The 27,223-nt window shown below is 35.9% G+C and overlaps 2 protein-coding genes across 4 annotated transcripts; one reads left to right on the top strand and one right to left on the bottom strand.

Moving 5' to 3' along the window:
• Window positions 1-257: 257 nt before the first annotated feature.
• On the top strand, window positions 258-13,469 carry LOC136220127 (importin beta-like SAD2 homolog). The gene is made up of 22 exons (XM_066007834.1): window positions 258-537; window positions 1,123-1,295; window positions 1,407-1,577; window positions 1,675-1,785; window positions 1,893-1,970; window positions 2,095-2,291; window positions 2,370-2,430; window positions 2,717-2,791; window positions 2,968-3,045; window positions 3,150-3,212; window positions 3,314-3,397; window positions 3,476-3,651; window positions 4,935-4,974; window positions 5,066-5,209; window positions 5,449-5,568; window positions 5,657-5,875; window positions 6,697-6,873; window positions 7,783-8,464; window positions 9,221-9,423; window positions 9,700-9,832; window positions 11,828-12,016; window positions 13,103-13,469. The coding sequence occupies exons 1-21, from the start codon at window positions 399-401 to the stop codon at window positions 11,986-11,988; spliced, it is 3,285 nt and encodes a 1,094-aa protein (XP_065863906.1). The 5' UTR covers window positions 258-398; the 3' UTR covers window positions 11,989-12,016; window positions 13,103-13,469.
• Window positions 13,470-14,206: 737 nt separating this feature from the next.
• Window positions 14,207-26,301, bottom strand: LOC136220126 (uncharacterized). 3 transcript variants are annotated; one of them, XM_066007833.1, is made up of 6 exons: window positions 26,028-26,301; window positions 23,616-23,997; window positions 21,477-21,673; window positions 17,284-17,425; window positions 16,382-16,541; window positions 14,207-14,814 (listed from the first exon to the last, which is right to left on the bottom strand). In XM_066007833.1, the coding sequence occupies exons 1-6, from the start codon at window positions 26,096-26,098 to the stop codon at window positions 14,789-14,791; spliced, it is 978 nt and encodes a 325-aa protein (XP_065863905.1). In that variant the 5' UTR covers window positions 26,099-26,301; the 3' UTR covers window positions 14,207-14,788. The 3 variants fall into 3 exon arrangements, with proteins under 3 accessions (XP_065863905.1, XP_065863904.1, XP_065863903.1); XM_066007832.1 differs by lacking the exon at window positions 14,207-14,814 and having other exon boundaries at window positions 14,823-16,541; window positions 26,028-26,103; window positions 26,197-26,301; XM_066007831.1 differs by lacking the exon at window positions 14,207-14,814 and having other exon boundaries at window positions 14,823-16,541.
• Between the last annotated feature and the right edge of the window lie 922 nt (window positions 26,302-27,223).

The following is a 27,223-nucleotide window of genomic DNA, read 5'->3' as shown; positions in this document are numbered from 1 at the left end:
CCTTAGAATATCATTACGCTTTGGATTTTTTATTTTTAAGTCGTCAACAGTCGTTTTAAGACGTTGAGTGGTCACCGGTGTTAAAAAGTATAAAATTCAGTAATCATACTGTTACGAATTGAAGTTCAGTGGCTATATTGTTAAATGGGTAAACTTCAGTGGCCATGGGTGTAATTTACCCCTAGAAAAAGCCATATCCTCCGGTAAATTTTAAACCGGGAATCTCCATGGCTACTTTTTGTTTGACTTCACTTTGTCCGATAGGCATATCATAGCTGCGTACACTGTCATTTTTTCCCGCCAATAAGTTTTCTCCTTTCCCTTTTTTCCCCAGCCTGGTCAGGTTCAGATTAGGGTTTTCACAACCAACAGCGGCGAATTGAATATCAAAATCACAAATGGAGGTGGTTCAGGTTGCTCAGCTGCTAAACGGCACTCTCAATAGCGATGTAAACATCGTCCGGTCTGCCACAGAATCTCTTGATCGCCTCTCTCTCCTTCCTCATTTCCCGTTTTCCCTCCTCTCCATTACTACTGGTAATATGACCTTTTTCACTAAGATTAGAAGTTTTACATTTAATTCAGTTTCAGTAAAGTTATCCTGATATTATTTCGATTTTCCTTTATTTTAGGAAGAACTAGCTTAACGCTGTCTAATCAGATTGTGTATAATTTTTGTAAATCATATGTGTTTCTTCTGTGTGTACCTTGAGATGGATTATAAGAAGTAAAACACCATAATTGAGGAGTAATCGAGCGGAAAAAAGTTGCTGGGGAATTAATACGTTATTCACAGTAGCAATGCTTCCAATTTTCTACGCTCCATGTAGAAAGATGAAACAATTTGCTCAATTGAAGCTCCAAGTGTTCCACTTTGTTATTTTAGTTAATTATTCGTTGCCAAATTGTGTATGAGTTTTATGGTGTGTATATTTTGAACTCAGCAAGTATCAGCAGCCAAGCGAAAGCCTGATTTTGATATTATGTCCGCTCTTAACTGAATTTGCCTAATTTTGATAGTCCATTTGGTGTTAGTTTAAATTATACTCAGCTTCTGAAGATCAATTTGAAATTAAGGATCCCTCTTTTTTTATTTGATCAAACTTTATTTGGTGTTCATAGGAGGTGAAAATCAAGGTCAACGAGTTGCTGCTGCCACTTACCTTAAGAACTTGGTTAGGCGGAATGTCAATGGTGATGGCACAAATTCAAAAGTCAGTAAGGAGTTCAAGGATCACCTTTTTCAAACTTTGCTACAAGTGGAATCTGCAGTTCTTAAAGTTTTAGTTGAAGTGGTACATATACTATAGAAGTTTCCTTTTTTGTTTCTGGTCTGTATGGTTCATCCAATCAAATCTTAGTTGTCATTATTAGTTATTCTCATAGAGCAAATCACTGGTTGGCAGTTCCGGATCCTTGTTGTTGCTGAGTTTGTTGAGCAGAACTGTTGGCCTGAACTTGTACCTGAACTGCGGTCTGCTATTTGGAACAGCAATCTCATTAACAATGGTGCAAATTGCGAGTGCAACACGATTAATGCCCTCACTGTTCTTCATGCCCTTATCAGACCTTTCCAGGTATTCATTGTGTTTGTTGGGGTAGCATATTTAACGTCAAAACTATGACCTTGGCTTCCCTTTTTTCCTGCTTAATTTATGTTCATGAACCCTGCAGTATTTTTTAAATCCTAAAGTTCCTAAGGAGCCTGTGCCACCACAGCTAGAGCTGATCACCAAAGAAATTCTTGTACCCATGTTAACTGTATTCAATCACCTCATTCAAAAGGTTGTGTTCCTTTGGCCCTTTATGTTAACATGTTTCTAATATTGAAAGACATTTTTGCTTATAGGCTTTTCTAATGATGGAATATATGGCACTGACATATAAATCAGGTTTTGTCTATCCACAGTAGGACAGAAGTAGAAGTGGAAAAGATTCTTCTTATTGTATGCAAATGCATATATCTAACTGTAAGTCAATTTCATCGCTTCCAAGAGAGTACACGTAGTTGATCTTAGCTCTTTATTTTTAAGGACTTCCAACTTATAATTATTGGCTGTATCATTATCCAACTATTCAGAAATTTCTTTCCAGGTGAGGTCACATATGCCATCTGTATTAGTACCTTTCTTGCCCCCACTTTGTAGGGATTTGATTGGGCTTCTTGATTCATTGAGCTTTCTTCATGGCGATACTCTAGAAGATGGTTACATACTAAGAATGAAATCTGGGAAGAGAAGCTTGCTTATATTTTCTGCTCTGGTTACCCGGCACCGGAAATATTCTGACAAGTAATAAATTACCTTCTTTTTAAGTTTATCAAGCTTCAACAATTAATGCATACTTTTCATTCCATTTTCTGTATGCAGGTTAATGCCGGATATTGTGAGGTGTACTCTAAAGATTGTCAAATACAGCATCAATATCAGTGTAATTTTTTTTTCCTTTGTAAAGCTTCATTAATGGTAATCTCTTGGAAGTTGGCATCAATTTTTGGTTCCAAATATTCACGCACTTAGGATATGCATGTAAGCATATTTTCTTTTTCATTCATTTTCGTCCTAACTTCTTTTTATGACATGGTTTCATTAAGAAACGGTGGCTTGGAATGCTTTTTGATGCTTAGTTCCTATGTTTACTTGCTTAATCACTTGTGTTCCCATTTGCTGCTTTCTTGATCATAATAGATCTTTAAAAGCGTAATGTTCATGTGCAGAAGCTTGATTTCCTATCAGAGAGAACTATTTCATTAGCTTTTGATGTCATTTCCCGTGTTTTGGAGACTGGCCCGGTAATTTCAATATGCTCTTTTTAAACTCCTGTGCTTATTGCCTCTGTATTATTATTATGTAAAACATATATCTTGTAAACTAACATTTGAGATTCATGCACTATCTATGTAGAATGTGCAGGTATTTCTGGTTAAGATATGAGTCTTTGTTTAAGTATTAATTTTATTGGAAACAGGGATGGAGATTGGTTTCCCCCCATTTTTTGCATTTGTTGGATTCTGCAATCTTCCCGGCCATAGTTCTCAATGAAAAGGTGCAATTTCTGAAATAAAGCTTCTTGAAATGATATATAAGGTGGTATTGTAATTTAGTTGACCCATCTCCACCATATTTTTTTTTATCTTTCACTGTGGATAGGATATTTCAGAATGGGAAGAAGACACAGAAGAGTACATGCGAAAGAATCATCCATCTGAACTTGTATGGAAATCACAACTTGTTTTGGTTGTCCAGTAACCAGTTTACTTTTTACTATGTCATTGTGTAACTGTTCCATTCTTGAACTTTTCATGCATGTATAGGAAGAAATTTCGGGATGGAGGGAGGACCTGTTTACAGCCAGAAAAAGTGCCATAAATTTGCTAGGTGTTATTTCGATGTCAAAGGTTAGTATTTATGATCCTTTTTACATTAGTGTTGGCTTGTGTTTTGTTTGAGTGTACATTGTCTTTTACTGCCTATAGGGCCCACCTACAGTGTCTTCCCGTAATGATCCAGCTGCGTCTAAGCGCAAGAAGGGTGAAAAGGACAAGAGAGATAACCAACGGAGTTCCATGGGGGAGCTATCTGTTCTTCCATTTTTATCTAAGTTCCCAATTCCTTCTGATGCTAATGTGTCCAAAGCAACAACTGTATATGAGTAAGTCCTTCAACATATCTTACAGGTGTTAATTTGCTGTTGCAGTGCTATTTGAACTAGCATGCATTGAGGTCAAATATCTTGAGTTCAAAAATTATAATCTTTTTTGGCGATTGTTTGCCCTTTGCCTCTTTATATTGTGCACGGGGTGGTTAGTTTAGATATTAGAAGCAATTCTTTAGAGCAACAGTGACAACAACCAATAGGATTCAAAATATGGATCCCTCAATAGAAGCAGTTCATTGCAGGATATAAAAAAGGGTAAAGTTCAAATAAAACCCATGTGGTTTCACTAATTTTCAGATAAAGGACTGTGGTTTACTTTTTGTCACAACGAGGATTGAGGTTTTTAACTTTAACAAAATAAGGACTTTTTCGATTGATACTATTAAAATCACCTTTGACGACTTCAAAAATGATATATTTTAAGAACTACTAATATTTTAAGCAACTTTAATTCTTCAACTTTTTTATTTTGAGATTGTTTAGATGATGTTTGGTAAAGAGAGAGAAAGTTAATGTTTAGAGAGAGAAAGTTCCAAAAAGATGATTTTCGAAAATCGAAAATGCAGTTCCATAGAAAATATGACATTGAACAACTTTAATTCTTGAAAATTTTCATTTTCAGGTCGTTAAATATGGTTTTAATAGCATTAATCCAAGTTTGAAACCTCAATCCTTGTTTTGACAAAAAGTAAACCATAGTCCTTTATCTGAAAATTAGTGAAACCACATGGGTTCTATTTGAACTTTACCCTATAAAAAATTGTGGGAACTTCTGAAATGATGTTTTGACTATACCTTTTTCATTTTTGTGTTTGAATATTCTCTCTCTCATTCATGACGTCTATTTATAGATGGGGAATCTCTTTTTTTTGCCTATTTGAGTTCATCTTTTTCCTTGCACTCTTTTTCTTTCTGTTTGGAGCATTGTGCCTTTTTTTCTATTGCTCTTTCATCTTGTATGTTGATAGTTTGTGCAACTTTATTCTTTACTTTGGGGTTTAACTACTGTCTTCTTTGGAACAATATGGATGGCATTCATGGAAGCTCTTCTATGTGAAGTTCTTTATGTACATGAATAAAAAGCAATATTTTAAATCTACAAGTCTTGCAAAATTGTTAATGTGAGTATTGGGTATTAACTATATGAAGTTTGAACCTTTTAATATCTGTGTGGTTATAATCTTCTTCTCTTTGTTTTAATATTCCTTATTTAGTTCTTTACCTCTCTTTATATGCTTACCTTTTCTCATTTATTTTTGCTGTATTAATGAGGGCAGTTATTTTGGGGTTCTAATGGCATATGGTGGCCTGCAAGAAGTAAGGAAATATTATCCCATTTGTTGAATCATCTGTAATTGTTTAACAATGATCTCATGTCAACTTTTCTGGTTATCTTGTTTGATTACAGTTTTTAAAAGAGCAAAAACCGGGATACGTAACTCTTCTGGTCCGTACTCGGTTTCTACCATTGTATACAGTGTCTGCAACATCACCATACTTGGTTGCTGCTGCAAACTGGGTTCTTGGAGAGTTATCATCCTGTCTGCCAGAGGTGAGATGCTTCTCATGTTCTTCATTGAGTCTAAAAGAAATTACCTGGTTTGCTTGCTAACTCGTAGTTCTGTTTTTGCTGATATTTCATTATATTGTTCAGCCGTTTTATGGTTGAATTCAATCAGGTGGATGGAGCTGAATTGATGTAAATATATGGGATTAATTATTAATAGGACTGGGTTAAAATTTATTGAATTTTTGGTTTAATACCTTTAGAAGTTTTGTCCTTGTTATTAGGAGTTGAGTGCAGATATCTATTCATCATTGCTCAAGGCTTTGTCAATGCCAGATGACGGGGATACATCTTATCATCCTGTGCGGATTTCAGCAGCTGGGGCCATCAAGGAGCTTCTTGAAGTAGGTCACTCAATAACCCTGATGATTATGCAATATTGCATGTACTTTGTGATTCATGGCATCTAATCTGCCTTTTCTTTTTTACTAGAATGAATATCCACCACCTGAGTGGTTACCTGTTCTTCAAGCTGTGATCAGTAGGATAAATATTGAAGAGGAAGAAGAGACTTCAATTTTGTTTCAACTTCTATGCTCTGTGGTGGAGGCTGGTGATGAAGATATTACAGATCATATACCTTTCATGGTTTCATCATTAGTTGGAGTACTATTGAAGTTTATGCCCCCTGGTCTAGAGTCCTGGCCTCAGGTATTCACTGATTTTTGAGCTAGCTTGACTATAAACTTCTTTATGATTTTGAATCTTCTACTTACAAGTGCATGGAAATGTATGAAAACATTGGTCGGCATACCAAATTTTTTCTATTAATTAACAGGCCTTATGCAAATGGACTAATAAAACCTGTTTTTGAGCTGCTGATTTTTTTTTTTTTCTAAAACACTTTTAAAATATGAGGGTCCAATAGAATACTCACGGAAATCCTGGGCTTAAACATATGTTTTGTCTTCTTTGTGAGATGCTGCCCCAATGAATTGTATTTTTAATCATCTTTGGCATCTGATAAAGGTTCTCATGACATGATTTAGCACTAAGAAATATGCTTATAGTTTTGATCATAATCCTCAACATTTTGCATGAAGTAGGTGCTCTCAAGATTCACAGAAGTCATTTTGAAATGCTGAATTTCATGGCTTGCGATTTTTTTCCATTGCATATTGTGTTTCAGTAGATTTCTTTTGCTTAATTGATCCTTTCCGTGTATGTCTGCATATGCTTGTGCTCTTGCACAGACATCGGTCATTTACAAGAAATGACAAATGGGTTGTTGCCATCCTGTGTTCAACTGCTTCACAGGATGTTCTTTACTTTGGTTCAGTTGGATATTATTACTGATATTTAACTATTGCATATAATGATTGTATATGCGTGCACATGTGCATGCCATCTTTGGTATTATACTGCAGAATTCATGATCCTTAAAGCTTTAAGAATGACATAAATGGTGCCTCAAATTATGTGTTAATTATTGAACTGTGGTTGTGCTGATGAACTGGCATTATACATTGCAGGTGGTTGAAAAGGGCATTGCAGCTTTAGCTACAATGGCTAAATCTTGGGAGAGCTTCTTACCTGAGGAGCTCGAGCAAATTGTATCAACTGAAAAGTGGGCAACTGGCTCTATTGCAATTGGCAAATCTTTGTCGACACTATTGCAACATACTTGGCTTACACCTGTTCTTCCAATGGTTAGTCTAACTTATTTCGTTAGTATTTCAGAGTTATTGGTCTGCGACTGGTCCTGCCATGATACATTACGAGTCTATCTTCTGAATGCATATTTCTTGAGACACAACTTAGCTTGCTTTGGTTAATTCTTGGCTTAATACATCATTTGCCCCCTGAACTTGTCTAAAATGGTTGATTGACCCCTGAACTTTCAAAGTGCATCGATAGCCCCCTGAACTTGCATAAAATGTTCAGTTAGCCCCTGAACTTATGTAAAATGTAATCAATTAATTATTCGGTTGTAAAAATGTAAGTTAAATGTGGAAGATATGTTACACGTGCCTTAGAATGTTATTACATACTTCACAAAATAGATTAAAACATGTTAAAAAAGAATTTCTTACTTATTCAACTATAAAACATTTTCTTATCTAATATTATAATCGCATACACCAATCTTAGTCGTTTTACTTCTTTAAGATGCGTGTAACATATCTTCCGCATTTGACTTATTTTTTTACAACCGAATGATTAATTGATTACATTTTACGCAAGTTCAGGGGGCTAACTGAACATTTTATGCAAGTTCAGGGGGCTATCGAGACACTTTGAAAGTTCAGGGGGCTAACTGAACATTTTATGCAAGTTCAGGGGGCTATCGAGACACTTTGAAAGTTCAGGGGGCCAATCAACCATTTTGGACAAGTTCAGGGGGCAAATGATGTATTAAGCCTTAATTCTTTGTTCAAATTTGTCTCCATTGGATTTGGAGTAAATTGATAAATTCTAGATTGTGCAATTATTGCTCTGATGGCCTGAGGTGTTGGACAAGGATCATTTTCCTAATTTTAGTGGTCTTGTTGTACTTTATAAATGTTTGAAGTTTGTCTTCATATATAGTACTTACAATTTCCGTGGAATTTTACAAGGATGAAGGCGATCAGAGTTCTCTAACTCCAACATGCATAAATGATTTGTCAACACTACTGAGATCCATTATGCTTTCTGTTACTGGAAGTGATGTAATTCTACAACTTAAGCTTCCTGAATTATTGTTAGTTTGGGCTGATCTGATTGCTGATTGGCATGCCTGGGAAGAATCTGAAGATTTATCAGTCTTTGACTGCATTGAGGAAGCTGTTAACCTATACAGCAAGTATGGACTGAAGAACTTTCTTGCTAGACCAATGCCCTCGCCTCCTGCTCCACCAGTGCCACCACAATCTATCATTGAAGGCATTGGAGCTTTCATCAGCGAGGCAGTTTTGCAATATCCATCTGCGACATGGAGGGCTTGCTCGTGCATCCATATGCTATTACATGTCCCAGGTTACTCAACTGACTTTGAAGGTGTGAAGCAGTCGCTAGCAACTGCTTTTTGCCAGGCTGCATTTTCTCGTTTCAAAGAAATTCAAAGCAAGCCTGGTTCACTTTGGAAGCCTTTGTTGCTTGTTATATCATCATGCTATTTGTGTTATCCTGATGCTACCATGAGAATTTTAGAGAAGGATGTGAAGGGAGGCTTTGCAATATGGGGATCTGCGCTTGCTTTTGTTTGCACTAGCTCTTGTGATTACGGTTTGGTGGAAAAGTCCGAGATAAAATTAGCAGGTCGATACATTATTTCTTCTCTCCATTAGCTTTCTCACTCTTACCAACTTTGCAAGTTTGAATGCCACATACTGTCTTATTCCATTTGCATCCCCATCTTTATATTTTACATATGCTTGAGCAGCCTTGTTAAGCAAAGGTGGATAAAAACAACGAAACCATTGTGCAATATCATTAAATCTTGTGGCTAGTTAGGCTGTGCATACTCTTAAATAATTTTGGAGAAAAACATAATATTATCAAGTCTTATATGCTTTATTGTTTATACAGTCAAATTTTATATAAACTAATGCAATTTTTAAAGAAGTTGTGAAAATCCAAACCCTCCTTGCTACCTTTGACAGGGCAGGTATTATCCATTGGGTTTAGGACAAGATTTGGATTCCCTATCAGGACATTAAGATTCCCATATCTGGTTTTTTGACATCAGGATGTCTACATTGATTCGTTTTTACACTGATTTAGAACGCGTTTGGTTGGCAGGATTGCAAGGGGAATGGGATGGAAGGGGAGTAATTCATCCATTTCTAGGTATGTGCCTAGAAATTGATGAATTCCCCGCCCTCCAATCCTCCCAAAGCACACCCTTAATGTTCTAGTCACTTTTCCTTCTTTGGTCAATATGCAGCTTATTACCAGTTCTTAATACTTGATCATTAATTGAAACTTTTTGTTGGTCCTGGATTAAAAAGGTTTATTTTATAAATGAACATCACAGTTCATCCGGCTAAATGTGTGTTTATTCCCTCTTCTCAGTATTGACATTGGCCAAGGTAATTGAGCAGCTTCTAGGACAAGATAATTCAGGTGGTACTTTGTTAAGGGACTGTTTGAATTCCCTGATGGAAGCATCAATAAAGTTGAAAGAATCGCAGCAAGAAGAGACCGAAGATGAAGAAGACGATGGAGAAGCTGAAGATGACGATGAAGAAGATGAAGATGATGACGACTACGATGATGTGCGTTGGTTTTAATAGTCCTTTTATGCATCTAGTTTTGGTGAATATCATATGCTGTTTGCTTGGTAATCTTTTTAAAAATTAAAAGGAGAACAATATCTTGGCCTTGGAGCTTTAGTGCTATGTTTTTCATCTGTTTATCTGAGAATTAACTAGCATCAGACCTAAAAAGAACATGATTTCCGGGGATTAAGCTCTTTGTCCATTACAAATACCTTTTTTTCTACTTGCATTCTTGATCTGGGCATGTAACTGTTATTTTTGTTATGTGATTAGGATTCTGAGGATGATGAGCGTGATGAAACTCAAGAAGAGTTCTTAGAAAGATATGCAAGAGTAGCTGAGGCATTGGCAAATGGAACAGTTGAAGAAGGGGATGTGGAAGATCAAGAGCATGATATTGAAATAGGTAAAAGTCTTTTTTCTTTTTTTTTTTTAATTTTATGCATAAATTAAATGACAAATAAAAAACGGGTAAATAATTTATTAATCCCTACTTTTTACCCAACACACTAGTCCCCTATTTTGAAAAAGACATTATAAGGTCCCTATCCTTTGTCACTATTAACCCTTTGGTCCTTCTATCTATTTTTTTTAGACTTTTAACAGTTATATTTGGCATAAACAGACTGACTGAGAATAACATAGTAACATGACCATTTTGTATTGTACTGTGGCTGTTCTGAAAGCTAAAATATGTTCGGTTAAAAATCTAAAAACAATAGACAAAAGGACCAAAGGGTTAATATTGACAAAGGATAGAGACCATATAATGTGTTTTTCAAAATAAGGAACTAAACAATGTGTTATGTAAAAAGGTGGGGACTAATAAATTACGTGGATTGCTATTTACCGCCCCGAATGACTTATCACCGCCTCCTCTTGGACACTTTTGCCCTTTTCATTTTTTAAACTCAAAAACTGAAATTCTCTCAAATTTCTTCGAAATTCAAAAACCCGAACAACATTCATGGGACTTAAACACGGTAAAGAAAAAAGACTAATGATTCCCCGGATAAGTATTTTTATTTGAAAATCGAATCGAAAACACGAGTTTCATCTCCGGATTCGGAGAAAAAATTCATCCAAAATGTGCTAAAACGGGTGATTCATACCATTCACCCGTTTCCGCCTAGGCAAAAACGGATAGTTCATCCGTTTCTACCTAGGCGGAATGGTGTGGTGAACGACCCAAAGAAATTTGATTGTAATTCAATTCATGACGATCATATCACCCGTTTAGCACATTTTGGATGATTTTTTTTATATATTGATTAAATCGGTTAGTTTTTGGAGACAATTTCAATTAGTGTAAATAGGAACTGTAGTTATTCGATTTCCTCGACGTTCTCGGGTCCATTTTTCATAAATCCAACTTTTGGCTCGGGAGAGAGAGGATCTTAAGTTTTTGAATGGAAAAATGAAAAGGGCGAAAATGTCCAAGAGGGGGCGGTGATAAGTAATTTGGGGGCGGTGAAAAGCAAAACCCTAAATTACTGACCCATAAAAAAAACACCCCAAGATCTTCGCCACAAATAGGTAAGTCTATTTATGCATTGCTCGGTTCCTTTTATATGTCAAATCGTTATAAAAAGGGCTAGTTGCAGGTGAACTTTTAGAAACTTATGGTTTAGAATCATTGGCAGGGGTGTTTCAAGTCCAACCGTGATCCAAAAACAGCTAACTTTGCGTTTTGATTTTTCATCAGATTTTGGTGATTTTGGAAAATAAAAAATGTGGTTCCATGGAAAATGTGATTCTAAACAACTTTAACTGTTGGACTTTTCCATTTTGAGACGTTAATTGAAGTGTAGTAGCCTTAATGTTAGAAAGTGTAACTTTGAGCGACTTTTAAGTTAGGTTTTGAAGTGACCATACCATGAAATGAGTAAAGTTTAGTGGCCATGAGTGTAATTTACCCCTCAAGCACCTAATGACCCCTCAAACTCTTAAAATGACCTTTCTGCCACCTCAACTAGCTTAAAACAACCTTTCCACCGCCTCAATTTGCTTAAACTGACTTTTTCGACACCTCAACTTGCTTAACTGCTAGTGACGCGTAGAGTATGCAATACCGCCCTATCAAAACAAGGGATAACCACAACAGTTTAAGCAAGTTCAGGAGGCGAAAAGGTCGTCAAACTTTAGGTCATTAGACGTTTGGATACTAGTTGAAGAAGCTAGATATGTATTAAGCCTTGTTTGTTTCTCCTAAAATGGATGCTCTATTCCTTGAATATGTTGACCATCTTAAGCATTAGATAAGCCCCATAATACTTCGACTCGACATCTAATTTTACTTGCAAGTACTTGTATGGTAGAATTACAATCTCAGATACTGATGTTTGTATCTGCAATTCTGTACTGATCTAATGGACACTTTGCTCTTGTAATGGTCTCACAGGTACTTTAGAAGAAGTAGACGAGCAGAGAATTATACTCTCATTACTTCAGAGAATCCACCATTTTCTTGTACCAGGGCAGACATTGTCACCAGAGGTCATTTCCGCTTTCCTGTCCGCCTTTCCCGAGTGTCAGGGTTTCTTCCAGAAGCAGGGAAACTAGTTTTCAAGGTCACAGGGTGAAGATGCAGGTTCGTATCTCGTTTAAATTATGCGGACATTGTTTTCTTCTTTGTTTGATCATAATAGATTCGGGTAAATTACACCCATGGCCACTGAACTTTACTTATTTTAACATTGTGGCCACTAAATTTCAATTCTTAACGGTATAGCCACTCAACTTTACACTTTTTAACACCAGTGGTCACTCAAATTTAACTAACTCCTCAAAATGTCTGTTAACGGCCTCAAAATGAAAATATTCAAGAATTAAAGTTGTTCAGAACGACATTTACCATGAAACCATATTTTTTATTTTCCAGAATCACCTTTTTTGGACCTTTCTCTTTCTAAAAATTCACTCTTTCTCCTAACCAAACAACACCTAAATGACCTCAAAACGAAAATTTTCAAGAATTAAAGTTCTTTAAAATATCATCAACTCTTCGTATTTTTTATTTTGAGGCCGTCAACGGCCGTTTTGAGGCTTTGAGTGGCCATCAGTGTTAAAAAAAAGTGTAAAGTTCAGTGGCCATACTGTTAAGAATTGAAGTTCAGTAGCCATAATGTTAAAATGGGTAAAGTTCAGTGGCCAGGGTGTAATTTACCCTAATAGATTCTGAGATTTTGAGTGAACTTTTCCAAACTTATCGGTTAGAATTATCGTTAGGGGGTTTTCAAGTCCAACCGTGTCCCAAGAACAGCTAACTACTTGCATTTTATTTTTTCGTCAGACTTTGGCCCCTTTACAGTCATATTTATAGACTTAATTCATACCCAACCCTCCAACTCTGCCACGTCAACTTGCTTGAAACCGACTTAATTCATACTCAACCCTGTAGAAAGAAGGGATAATCATAGCAGTTTAAGCAAGTTGAGGAGTCGAAAAGGTGTTAAAGTTTAATCGTTAGACGTTCGGCTACTAGTTGGAGGAGCTAGATATGTATCAAGCCTTATTTATTTCTCCTAACAAAAGCTCCTAAATCGGATGCTCTATTCCTCGAATATTTTGACCATTTTAAGCATTATATAACCCCATAATACTTCGACTCGACATCTAATTTATATCTGCAATTTTGTGCTGATCTAGTGCACTCTTTGCTCTAATGGTCTCACAGGTACTTTAGAAGAAGTAGATGAGCAGAGAATTATACTTCCATTGCTTCAGAGAATCCACCATTTTCTTGTACAAGGTCAGACATTATCACCAGAGGTCATTTCCGCGTCCTGTCCGCCTTTCCCGAGTGTCAGGTTTTCTTCCAAAAGCAGGGACACTAGTTTTTCAAGGTCTATACAGGGTGAAGATGCAGATTCGTGTTTCCCGGACATGGTTTTCTTCTTTGTTTGATCATAATATAGATTCTGAGATTTGAGTGTATCATATTTTTTCATTGCTTGGTGAGAAGTTTTCTTTTCATGTATTTATGGATTATCAACTTTATTTGTTGATTTATAATATTTAATTGATTGGAACTGTTCGCATTCTTCAATACTGCCTTGGTAGGTTTGACAATTCCGGTAAGAAGTTTGGTTCAAATTTTGGAATCGGAATATTACCGAATCATAATTGAAATGATAATTTATTTTTGTTTGGTTTAATCTAGAAATCTAAATTAGAATTGAATCGAAATTGGACACAATCAAAGTTTCTTAGTTTTTAATAGGTAAATACACTTTAGAAACATTAATAATAAACTAAGAATAAACTAACAGAAGAAAAAAGTATAGAAAAAAAATAACAATGAGTTTAAAATGTTATGAACATAAAAAATTTAACTAATAATGATAATATAGTTCTATTATTTAAAAAATAAAGTTCAATTCAAATGGATAATTTTTTTATAAAAATGAAATTAATTAGATGATTTTTATATTCATAATCTTTTATATTAAATCATATATCTTAAACTAATTCAACCACTTAAAAATATTGAAATAACACTCCCTCCGTTTCATATTACATGTCTTTTTAAAGAGTTGTATAGAAATTAAGGATATTAGAAAAAAGACATTGTTACCCTTTATTTATCGATTTTAATATTGATTTATTCTATAATAAGTACATTATTCCAATTAATTTTCATAAACTCACGTTTTATAGTAGAAAAAAAGATGACTTAACGTGTACTGATCATATCAAATGACATGTAATATGAAACAGAAAAGAATCTCCAAAAAGACATGTAATATGAAACACATGTATTTACATAAAGCAAATATAATGTAAAACCATTGCTCCTTAAGGATGAAGCTGATGGCGGAATTTGGTCCCCCAACTGGCTCCGCCTTGCTCACAGTTACAAGTTACAGAACTTGAGGTAAAAAAACAACCAATATAATATGATGATTAAATTTTAAAATAAAATCATTAAAATTTTGCTCCCAATGACTACTGTTCAATGTCAACTGTATGCCACATAAGATAATTTGGCCACATGTCAAATACATGTTTGTCATGTGGCAAGGGGTCAAAAAAAATATTAACCATCTATTTAACACGCAGCCAAATTATCTTACGTTGCATACAACTGGCATCGAGTTCTTTTGGCAACCGTCCACACCATCATCCGACATCACATGAACATTAAAATAGTCATTGTGACTTTATTGGGAGTAAAACTTTAGAGATTTTAATGTTCTATTTTAAAGTTTAATCGTGATAATGACTAAACTTCAGTCATTATGATGTACTATACTCCCACCAATAAAAATCAACTAAATTTCAAATTATGCTGAGGCCAGGCTTGAGGCTGTTCCAAAAAATTCTTGGGAGGCTGGAATCTTAGGAGAAGATATTGAAGTTGTCATTCTTGCTTTAACGACAATCTCTCTGATGAAACGACAGTGGATAACAAGATGTGTTAAATGAATTTTTTTTTTTTTTTTGATAAAAATGTTAAATGAAATTTAAACGCACAATAGGATGGGTCTGTATCATATCATACACGTAAAAAAAATAGTTGCGTATAGAGTGATAATAATAAATATCTTTTGGCTTGAGGTTTTAGGAAAAGGTATCAAAATAGCCTTAGAGGTTTTGAGAAAAGTGTCAATTTAACCTCTAGGTATAAAATAGCATCATTTTTGTCTTAAACTTTGTAAAATGATACCAATTTAGCTCCAAGTTCCGTTATCCAGGATTATAATTGCACTATTTCAGAAACGTTAAGACTAAAATGATATTATTTTGTATGTCATGGGTTAAATTAACATTATCTCAAAAAAATTGACGCTATTTTGGTACTTTATTCCTTCCACTTATATATATGTAAGACAATCCTTCTTTAAACTATCTATTAGATTGTTAGGTTTTCTTTGATACCTCTTACACTGAGTGATCCACGATTCAAATTCAGCAGTGTCATGGAACCAATACGATTGACAGAAATCGAAGTGTGTAAAACACAAGTTCATCTTACCATGTGTTGAAATTAAATCAACAAATAAAGTTAACAAAAATCAAATTCTTAATTACTTGATCCAAGAGATTTTAATACCATGTCATGGAACCAATTGAATTAAAAGCTTAACCTAATAGTTAAAGACTCAATTCATATTAATATTCGAAACAAAATAGCTTATGTTATACACTCTATAAACGAGTTAAGGGTCAATTTGGCCCCTAAAAGTGACAGACAAGTTCAATTTAGCCCAAATCGAAGATTAGTTATCAATTTAGTCTTGAAGTTGGCAATATTTGACAAATTAGGCCAAATTTGACAAATTTTAGGTATTGATGTCTGCTGCTCTCTAATCGTCTCTGATAACCTGAGATAGCAGCAACAGTCACAAAAGGGGCCAGAGTTTCGGCAAACCCTCTCTGATGGTACTTGAGAAAGCAGTTGAATAAGAGAGAGAATGTTAAGAATTACGTCCCTCTAGCTCTGATTCTCAATCTATTTATAGGCAATCTACTTACATAAAGTGTGTACCTTGACACATGACAACTTCTCATTTGGCTTCGGATCCTATCTTTCCGCTTTATGCTAAATGAGAGTTGAGGAGTATGCTTTTGGAATCCAGGACGGCTATTGGTCCACGTGCCCATTCAGACAGCTCCTAAAGAGACTTTCTTCACCATTAAGTATCCGAATAAGTAAACATTCATGGACTTGAGGAGCTTAGACCCAATTGTTGAATCCGGGCTTAAACCGATGCTTGAGCATTCAAGTCCATTTATTTATCACTATATCAGGTATTAAAATTGGGTTTTCAGCTAATTTGTCAAATATTACTAACTTCAAGACTGAGTTGATACCTAAATTTCGATTTGAACTAAACTGAACCAGTCTATCAACTTCAGTAGCCAAATTGATCCTTAATTCCACTTTAAACTATGGAACATTTGGCTTTAGCTTTTGGGATTGAAAAAGGAACAAGTTGAGAGAGAAACATACTTATCAATTCATAAGTAACAATCATTGTAGTCCCATAGAGTGACATGTTTAAGAAGCGAGGTCCAATCCCTCTATAGAAACCCCACCATCCATCTTCCTTTATTAGTCTTCTTGCTGTCTTCATCACTGAAGGTCTTCCACCACCATAATTATCCATTACCTTCGATAAACAAAGTAGGAATAAACGCATATTTTTGTGACAAAATATACTAAAATATACTAAATTGTCAGGTCATCGTTACTTCAGCTACATTTTTGAAATAAAATAAAATCTAAGTACTAAAATGTGAATTAGGATAAAGTTCAGATACCATAAATGCAATTTACCCAATATTTGTACAAGTTCAATCACGTTGAAGTGAATTCAAAGATCAATAACTAACTTTAAATATTGTTAACCAAGGAAAGGAAAAGAATTCGTGGTAAAGACAAGATATGCCTAGACTAGAAAAACTCGTACTAGAAAACATAAGATAATATACATTTCGTTCTTTCTGAGTACAAGTTTTTGTGGGTAAACAAAAAAATCAAATATAAGTTTTCTGGAAAGTATCAATAAGCTAGACTCATGCTTTTGACTTTGGGCCTTCGCGGTAGGAGGCAAAGGCAACCCCTTTCCGGAGGACCTGAGACATGAGTGAGATACCACTCTGTCAGAGCTAGAATTCTCACCTTGTGTCAGGACGACTAAGGACAGTCTCAGGTAGATAATTTCTACAGAGCGTAGGCCTCCCACAAGGTAACGGAGGCGTGCAAATAAGTAATTTTAAATAATTCAGGAGGCCGATAGATCACTGTAATCGAGTTTCAAAGTTTAAAACACAATCGGCTTTTAGGGCTAACTTGGAAAGGATGTGCATATATTAGCTCTAGACATAAATTGTATCATGAACAACATATACCTGCAGTCGAGTCTTGACAGTGTCCACTGGTGTAGTTATAACTGAGGAACAAGCACCAGCCACCATCCCTGCTGTTGCCTGAACTGTCACCATTTCCATGTGAGATGGTTTCTCCTCCATTTCCTCTCTGTAACCCAAGCTCCTATAGTGCAAAACATCAGTGTAACATTGATTAAATATCTGTTTGGATGGAAGTTTTGGAAGGTTAAAGGCCTAATATATCCCCATTCCCCATTCCCTCAAGTTGTCCAAAAACTTGAATAAACCCCCCCTAAACTTCAAAACATTACAATTAACCCCTCAAGTTGTTTATTTAGAACAAATAATCCATCAAGTTGCTTATTATAAGCCCTAACCCCAAAAAACATTCAACATAATATTATAGCAGAAGAAATAAAAGACGTTGAAAATATCTGTTGCTACAACAACAACAACAAAGCCTTAGTCGCGAAATGATTCAGGGTCTCCAAAAATATCTATTGCTACATCCAACTAATTTGCTGATACATTGACAAAAATGCAAAAAAAAAAAAAAAAAAAAAAAAACCCAAAATCACAAATATTAACCTATTTGAGGGGTTATTTGTTCCAAATAAACCGGTTGATAGAGTTATTTGTAAGTTGTAACATTTTGAAGTTCAGGAATCTGTTGCAATTTTTGGACAACTTGAGGGGGCTGGAGGAGGCAAAGGCAAACTTGGAGGAGGGTGATCGAGAGTGATATGAGTTTACTGGGAATTGAGGAAAATATGGTAGTGGATAGGAGTGGCGGTAATGCGAGCCAAATTGACTTCTTCTTAGTAAGGAGTGCTTGGAGAAAGAGTTATATTGATTGTAAGGTGATCCCTGGTGAGAGTACGACAACCCAACATAGAGTAGTGGTGCTAGATTTTCGAAGTAGGAAATGTATAAGAAAACAAACACCTCAAGTAGAGACTAAGATCAAGTGGTGGAAATTGCAAAGGGAGAATCAACAAAAATTTGTGGATGAGATGACCAAAAAAGATATTTGGACTTGCAATATGGATTCAGATATAGATTCGATATGGAATAAGATGGAGCATAGTATAAGGGAAGTAGCGAAGGAAGTTCTAGGGGAATCTAAAGGTAGCATGCCACCGGGTAAGGACACATCTTGGTGGACAGAAGAAGTACGACAAGCAGTAAAGAGTAAGAGAGAATCCTATAAACTATTGGGGAAATGTAGGAGTGACGAGAACTACGAAAAATACAAAGAGGCTAAAAGGGAAGTAAAGAAGGTCATACGAGATGCTAGAGCAAAGGTGAATCGGGATCTGTATACAAGATTGGATACGAAAGAAGGGGAAAGAGATATATATAGAATTGCTCGGATGAGAGATAGGAAGACGCGAGATCTCGGAAAAGTTAAATGTGTGAAGGATGTGGACCAGAAAGTCCTAGTTGGAGATAAGGATATCAAGGAAGGATGGAGGTCCTATTTTGATGACTTATTTAATGGAGATCGCCAACAAGATGTTGGAGATATAAGTATCCATCACGATATGATAAATCATGAATGCCTGCGGAGAATTCAAAAGGGTGAAGTCAAAATGACATTAAGTAAGATGAAGTTGAAGAAAGCAGTAGGACCTGATGGCATCCTTATTGAGATTTGGAGATGTTTGGGAGAAAGAGGAATCGAATGGTTGACGACGTTCTTCAACAAAATTTGGAGAAACAATAAGATGCCATCAGAATGGAGGAAAAGTACCTTAATCCCTTTGTATAAGAACAAAGGCGATGTCCAAGATTGTGCCAACTATCGGGGAATCAAATTAATGAGTCATACTATGAAACTTTGAGAGCGAGTGATTGAACAAAGGCTAAGGAGGACGGTGAAGATCTCGGAAAACCAGTTTGGCTTTATGCCGGGAAGATCAACTATGGAAGCCATCCATCTAATGAGACAATTAATGGAGCACTATCGAAATAAGAAGAAAGACTTGCATATGGTTTTCATTGACTTGGAGAAAGCATATGATAAGGTACCAAGGGAAGTACTTTGGTGGGCCTTGACAAGGAAAGGCATTTCGCGGAAATATATTGACATCATAAAGGACATGTATGAGGGAGTATGCACGAGTGTACGTACTAGTGTTGGGAAGACTGAAGAGTTTCCTATTACGATTGGAGTGCATCAAGGTTCCGCACTAAGCCCATTTCTTTTTGCCATCGTTATGGATGAACTAACAAGTTCACTTCAAGATGGTATACCATGGTGCATGCTGTTTGCAGATGATATTGTGTTGGTTGATGAGACGAAAGAAGGAGTGGAGATGAAGTTGGAACTATGGAGGCAAACTCTAGAATCTAGAGGCTTTAAGTTGAGTCGAAGTAAGACAGAATATTTGGAGTGTAAGTTTAGCGGCCGTAGGAGTAGGGAGGCAGGGACAATCACCCTAGATGGGAGAGTTGTTCAGGCCTCGGATTGCTTCCGGTATTTAGGATCTATTATCCAAACGGATGGAGAAGTAGATGGAGATGTTGCTCATAGGATTAAAGCTGGTTGGTCGAAGTGGAAGAGTGCTACGGGTTTCCTTTGTGATCCCGGCATGCCTAATAGATTGAAGGGAAAATTCTACCGGACGGCAATTAGACCAGCATTGTTATATGGTACGGAGTGTTGGGCAGTGAAACACTGCCACATCCATAAGATGTCGGTGGCGGAGATGCGTATGTTGAGATGGATGTGTGGTCACACGAGAAAGGACCGGGTGCGTAATGAAATAATTAGGACAAAAGTAGGGGTCACATCTATTGAGAATAAAATGAGAGAAAACCGACTAAGGTGGTTTGGCCATGTGAGACGTAGAGCGCTTGATGCGCCGGTTAGGAGAACCGAAGAGTGGCAAAGGGATGTAGTGGTGAGGGGTAGGGGAAGACCTAAGCAAACTTGGAGGAGGGTGATCGAGAGTGATATGAGTTTATTGGGAATTGAGGAAAATATGGTAGTGGATAGGACGGAGTGGAGGGAGCGAATCTGTGTCGCTGACACGACTTGATTTTCACGGTTTTATATGATGGTTCATGTTAGCCGACCCCGAATCATTTCGGGACTAAGGCTTTGTTGTTGTTGTTGTATGGTAGTGGATAGGACGGAGTGGAGGGATCGAATTTGTGTCGCTGACACGACTTGATTTCACGGTTTTATATGATGGTTCATGTTAGCCGACCCCGAATCATCTCGGAACTAAGGCTTTGTTGTTGTTGTTGTTGTTGAGGGGGCTGGAGGAGATAGATATATTAAGCCAAGGTTAATGATCTACAAGAAAGACGGTTATTAGAAGGAGAGGGATTTCAAAGATTAATTGGGAGTTAAAAAACCTAAAAAAAACTTTAAGTCTCACTAAATTGGTGGGATTTAGAAGTGAAGTATTTTCACCTCCCCTCCCCTCCGGTTACATTATTTAAACTTCCCTAAACCCCTTCCAAGCAGAACCTAAGCTTCTCTCCTAATCATCGAGGTAATTGCAACAACCCGATCCTGAGAGGTGAAGTCGGAGTGGAAGATCTGTACAAGGAGTGACCTTAAAAGATGGCGATGGAGTAGAAATAGAATGAACTGAATCCCATATTTGAATGCGGAGAGAGTGATTGAGCTATACTAATAAAATGTGTTGTCCATATATCTAGACGTCTGGCCTAAAGAATGAGACTTGGATCAAAACGGATAATATTTACATAGTATTGAACAAAAGTATTATAATTTGTATCAGATCCCTCTCTCTCTCTCCATATACAATGTATACGTACTGAATCGGGGTCGAACCAAAAGGAAGTTGGTGGCCTTTAACAATTCAATTATGAAAGGGATTATGACGAGGTGACACCGAGGTGAAGGTTGTGCAATGAGGGTAGAAATCAATTGAATTCCATATTTAAAATAAAGAGCGAATGATTGAACTATTCTAGTAACGTGTGTTTTCAATACATCTAGACTCGTTTTTGAAATTGTGAGTCCCACGATATAGATAAGAACTATGTTGCACGTAAACTCTTCTTCACATAGCGTTTCCGTGTTAACGTATCCGTTTCCATTTCCTTTACCGTTTACTAGCTAAATAACTTTTCCCGTATTTTTCATTTCCATTTCTGTTTCAATTTCGGTTTCCATTTCATTGCAACATAGGATCAGACTACTACAGTAATAGCATAATTAAGTAGATATATACCTCCAAATGATGTGTTGTGCAGCACCATAGACACCCCACCAAAGAGCAGAAGCTGGGGATTGAGTTAGAGCTGTTAATCCAAAACCTCTATATAAACCACGAAACCCTTCAGTCTTCATCACTTTCTGGATTACATCAAATGGCCCATTGCAGGAACTAGGTCTAGGAAGCGCTTGCACCATTAGCCTTTGGCATACCTGAAAATTGTGCATAACATTTTCAGAATTGAGACACACACACCTAAAAACGCAAGCAATCATATTGCCTAAATAAAATGAGGGAAAAGTTATAAAAAAAACAACTGTAGTTCACGCTTTGATACTTTCAGGATTTCTTAAATTTTTTGTGACAAATTATATTTGCGGTTTTCAATATTAGGAAAAAAAATAATTGTGGTGATAATGTTAAATTTGGGAGGCATTTTTTTCAAATCATTTTCCTCATGCATTCTAGTTCGCTATTTTTTACACCACTCTATTCGTCATTTTTATTAGAAAATTCTAAAAATTGAGTGTGGACATTGGGTTCTATCTTAATTATTGTCAACGATAATAAGAAAATCTATTCTTGGACCTTAACTAGCTTTTAGTTCAATTGGTTTCTTAGTATGGTATTAAAGCCTCTTAAGCCAAGTGGTTGAGAGTTCAATCTTGACAACTCCATTTGTTGATTAAATTTCAACACATAATAACATGAGCATGTGTTTATACATGTTTGAAGATCAAGAGGCATTCACGTGATCAAAGCCTCTTAGACTAAGATGGGTTTGTGTTGTACAATCTTCAAGCCCAAGAGATATTGATATTCGTGTGAGAGTGTGTGCAGAAATAATAGAAAAAAGGCCTAATGCATACCCAGCCCCCTAAAGTTGTCTGTTTTGTTCATTTAACCCCCTCACCTTACGGGACAACCCTTTAACCCCCTAAACTCCATAAAAATGGTATTTCTCACCCCCTTAACTTGTCCAAATTTGTCATTTTACCCCTTCTCAACTCATCGAATATCCTATTTACCCCCTTAACTCCATACAAGTGGTATTTCTCACCACTTATGATCCTATTTACCCTCTTAATTTCATAAAAATGGTATTTCTTATCCCTTTATAGTAGTAAAAAAAGTTGAATGGAGAAAGAACGAATAAAAAATACAAATAACAAGAACATTAATATAAACAAGTTAAATACATTATATGTAGGGATAATGTACCGAAACGGGCCTATGATTTTTGGGGAAGTATCAATTTAGGTTCCACTTTTATGGAAAACATAAATATAGGTTTAACATTTAACAAAAGTTATCAATTTAGGCTTCGATAACGGATTGTAAGGGGTGAAAAATACCACTTTTATGGAGTCAAGGGGGTAAATAGAACATTCTATGAGTTGGGGGGATAAATGGACAAGTTAAGGGGGGTGAGAAATATCATTTTTATGGAGTTTAGTGGGTTAAAGGGTTGTCCCGTAAGGTGAGGGGGTTAAATGAACAAAACGGACAACTTTAGGGGGCTGGGTATGCATTAGGCCTAGAAAAAACTATTCTTAAACCTTAACTATCACTTTAAGCTTTTAGTTCATTCGGTTAGTTGACATTTATTATTTTGAAATTTGTATTCTCCTACGCTATTTCTTTTTTCTTTTCTTATAAGAATGATACGAGAGAAGATTGGTTGGACAAAAATTCCTTCTAGTACATCACCAACTTGAACAGTAATACTAAAAACTTCATGTAGTGTTACTAAAAGTTCTTTTTTAAGTAATATTGAAAACCACTGGTATTTAAAAAAAACGCGATACTCTTTGTTTGAACTTTTTCCAAAAATGAAAATAACCTCAAAGTATAAGAAATAACAAGGTAAAAAGTATCATGAGTTCTCTGATCTTGCATTTTGTAGTTCATCAAGTCTCTGATCATTTATTTTTGGTCACATTAATCCTTTGCTTGTTAAATTAGTTAGTACATCGAACGTAGTTGAAACGAATAACACGTTAACTGAGTTTTATATTTAAAGCTGATTTTTTCAGTTACCAGAGGCTTAATGTGACCAAACATAAAAGATCAAAGGCTTAATAAACTAAAAAAATGGAAGGTGAAGGCCATCTTGATGCTTTTTGCCAAAGAAGCATATAGATACATACATACCACATCCAATGGCACAAAGTAGACACAAGAAACCAGATTTGATATCATGCCAGCCACTCCATTTGCAAATCCAAGACGAGTTGCTTCAGGTATATCAATCCCTTGACTATATTTCAACATCATATCTTTTGATATTTCTAGTGATGTCAAAGTAATTACTCTTCCAGGCATTGAACCAATTGCAGAGGTCCCAAAACCTCTAAATAAACCACGAACACTGTCATTTTTTAGTATATACCAGAACACAGATCTTCCACGCATATGAGATATTCCTGAATCAGCTACTTGCATTCTTGTCTTCACAACTGCTGTTGGATGAAGCAATCCTTGCTGTGCAGTAAAGAGTAAAGCTCCAATTACATGAAACCTTGTCTTGTCCAATCTGAGCGTTGTTTGGATACAAGTGTGAGTTGCAACATTCGAAAAAATATGAAATGACTCAAATGAGTGAAGGATATATAATTGAAAAAAAACCCAGTAACCCACAATTTTAAGGTTCTGGACTGGGTGTGGTGTCAAGTCCATAAATTGTACACTTCTACAAGACGTCTGCACCCTCAAAAAGGTAGGCTTAATACATCAATTGCCCCTTATACTTTGAAAAATGGCCTACTAACCCTCTAAAATTCACGTGGTGGAGTAAAGAGAAATTTTGAAAAAATTGAAATATATATACTTTGAGCAAGTTTAGGAGGCCAATAGATCACTTAAAAGTTCAGTAACAGTACCTTTCAAAGAGTCAATTGGTCACTTTAAGTAGGTCTAGAGGGTTAATAGAACTTTTTCAAAGTACAAGGGTCAGTTGACATTTTTAGACAAGTACATGAGCTCAAAGATGTATTAAGAAATGTGAGATGACCTAATACAAAGATGTATTAAGCCCAAAAGGATCTTACTGCCTCACATATACAAAGAGTTATATAGATAAGAAATGTGAGATGACCAAATACATTAGTAGCCCCCTAAACTTGGTCCAAAAAGCTGATTGACCCCTGAACTTACGAAGTGTCTTGCTAGCCCTTTAAACTTGCCTAAAGTGGCATCATTGACTCACTAAGTCCACGTGACAGAACAAGATTGGATTTGGACAAATTCAAATGTACATCATTTAAGCAAGTTCGGGAGCTAATAGGTCACTTTAAACAAATTAAGATGGTCAGTAGAGCACTTTACACAAGTTCAGATGCATGAGACACTATGTAAGTTCTGACAGACAATCAAATTTCTAAGTAAATTTCAGGGGCTCCTGATGTATTAAGCCAATGTGAGATATTTAACCAGGCAATCGACCTTTTGAGTCAAGTTCAGAGGCTCCTGATGTATTAAGCCAATGTGAGATATTTAACACCCTCTCACGCCTACGCTTAAACATTTGGACCATGAAACAATATCTACAAGTGATCCAACATTATATATAAAGCCCTGACACCACATAAACAAGAGCGGACTAACTCGCCCTAAAAGCTACTTCAAAATACCTCAAAATAGAGGATTGATTGGAGCTCTAATTACGCAATATAAACAATATAAGATATTTAACATGGTACCCTAAATCTAAACAAGTGGTATCAGAAGAACCGATGATAAGTATGATAAACTATAATGCTCCTGTGATTGACACTTTTTGTAGAAATAAAAGTTATACACAGTATATGATTAACTCTTAACCATATTGCAATATTTAAAGAAGGAATTTCCTCTCGAGTGCAAAGTAGAAGAGACATGTCAGAGGATAATATAAGATCTTAACTATCAGCTAGAGCTTTTAGTTAAGGTGGTTCCATGACATGGTATGGAGCCGCTTGGATCAAATGGTCGAAGGTTCAAGTCCAGACAAACTTATTAATTTGTGGAATTAAAAACACATGGCGAGATGGGCCTTTATTGTGCACGCCGCAAGCCCAAAGGGCATTTGCATCTGGTGTGTGTTAGAGGGTAATATAAGATCTCTAATGTTGAACTTTTAGTTAAAATGGTTCCATGGCAAGACACACACAGAAGGTGAAAATTGTTACGATGCAAGTATGAAATGGTACTTAAAGGTTATATTATTTCTAAAACCTAACCTTAAAAAAAAAAGCTTCAAACCAAATCACGAACACCAAAAGCAGAAACGCCACTAAATTGAAGTGTATAGCTGATATCTATATTCAAATGATATGAAATGAGTGCAAAATATATAATCGGAAGAACCTATTAAGCCACTAACTGAAGGTAGATTATAAACTGAATTTCCTGTGTAATCTTCACAAGACTAAGAGTTTCTTCCCCAAACACAAAGGCTTTCGGATCCAAACAACACCAAAGCAATTGAGATTATTATCAATTATAATTAAGAACTCAAAACAAACAAATAAACAAGAAGATAATGTCAACAGTAGAAAGAGCTAAGCTAAGAGGCAGAAGACGAACCTGTCCCAATTGATATCGGTATCGGAAAGAGCCAATTGTGGAGAAGCTGCTGCATCTGTTTCCATAGCCATTGATGCTGCTCTTCAATGTAATTAACCGAATAACACTTCAAACTTCAAATCATCAAATCAAATAATGGCTTTTTAAAGAAAGTTAGAAAAAGAACCACCGCTTGCTTTGGCTTCAGGAGAAGAGGGAATAGTTGAGAAGTTTCCACCATCTGTTTGAAAAAATGAAAATAGGAATGCGTTCCCTCGCTTTCTGTTAACCGATAACCGACTGGACTGCCTCGTTCTATTCGAGGTTTTCGGTTCTTATAAGCTAAAACCGGCCCAACCCCCAATCAATTTTGAATTGGGTTAATTAAAAAAATGTTTTGTTATTCACCGCCCGTAAATTACTTATCACCGCCTCCTTTTGGATATTTTTGTACTTTTCATTTTTCCATTCAAAAACTTAATATTCTCTCTCTTCCGAATAAAAAATTGGATTTATGAAAAATGAACCCGAGAACGTCGAAGAAATCGAACAACTACCGTTCCTATTTACACTAATTGAATTTCGTCTCCAAAACTAACTGATACAATCAATATATATAAAAAAAATTCATCCAAAATGTGCTAAACGGGTGATTTACACCATTCCGCCTAGGCAGAAACGAATGAACTATCCGTTTCTGCCTACCCGTCTCCGCCTAGGCAGAAACGGATAGTTCATTCGTTTCTGCCTAGGCGGAATGGTGTAAATCACCCGTTTAGCACATTTTGGATGAATTTTGTCTCCGAATCCGGAGATGGAACTCGTGTTTTCGATTCAATTTTCAAATAAAAATATTATCCGAGAAATCATTAGTCTTTTTCTTTTACCGTGTTTAAGTTCCATGAATGTTGTTCGGGTTTTTGAGTTTCGAAAAAATTTGAGAGAATTTCAGTTATTGAGTTTAAAAAATGAAAAGATCAAAAGTGTCCAAGAAGGGGCGGTGATAAGTAATTTGAGGGCGGTAAATAGCAAATTACTAAAAAAAATAGTTTCATTAATTCCTAAATGGGTGCCTGTAATTTATATATATATATATATATATATATAAGTCCTATAAATTTTTTTATTTTTATTTTTTGGTTGAAAATGCGTATATCTTCATTAGATGGGAAAAGAACAAGAACAGCAAACGAGTAAGATAAACAACTTTACAAAAT

The sequence above is a fragment of the Euphorbia lathyris genome, chromosome 2 (assembly GCF_963576675.1).
Source record: "Euphorbia lathyris chromosome 2, ddEupLath1.1, whole genome shotgun sequence".
NCBI classification, from domain to species: domain Eukaryota; kingdom Viridiplantae; phylum Streptophyta; class Magnoliopsida; order Malpighiales; family Euphorbiaceae; genus Euphorbia; species Euphorbia lathyris.
Note: the sequence above shows the minus strand (reverse complement) of the source record. Positions and strands in the feature narration are given on the sequence as shown.

Excerpts from the sequence above, each read along its gene's own strand:
- LOC136220127 (XM_066007834.1), top strand. The coding sequence starts at position 399 with ATGGAGGTGGTTCAGGTTGCTCAGCTGCTAAACGGCACTCTCAATAGC. Across the intron at positions 3,398-3,475 it reads GTGTTATTTCGATGTCAAAG|GGCCCACCTACAGTGTCTTC; the intron begins GTTAGTATTTAT and ends TACTGCCTATAG. Across the intron at positions 9,424-9,699 it reads ATGATGACGACTACGATGAT|GATTCTGAGGATGATGAGCG; the intron begins GTGCGTTGGTTT and ends TTATGTGATTAG.
- LOC136220126 (XM_066007831.1), bottom strand. The coding sequence starts at position 26,098 with ATGGCTATGGAAACAGATGCAGCAGCTTCTCCACAATTGGCTCTTTCC. Across the intron at positions 17,426-21,476 it reads GCACAACACATCATTTGGAG|GAGCTTGGGTTACAGAGAGG; the intron begins GTATATATCTAC and ends TTTGCACTATAG. Across the intron at positions 16,542-17,283 it reads CTGTCAAGACTCGACTGCAG|GTAATGGATAATTATGGTGG; the intron begins GTATATGTTGTT and ends TGTTTATCGAAG.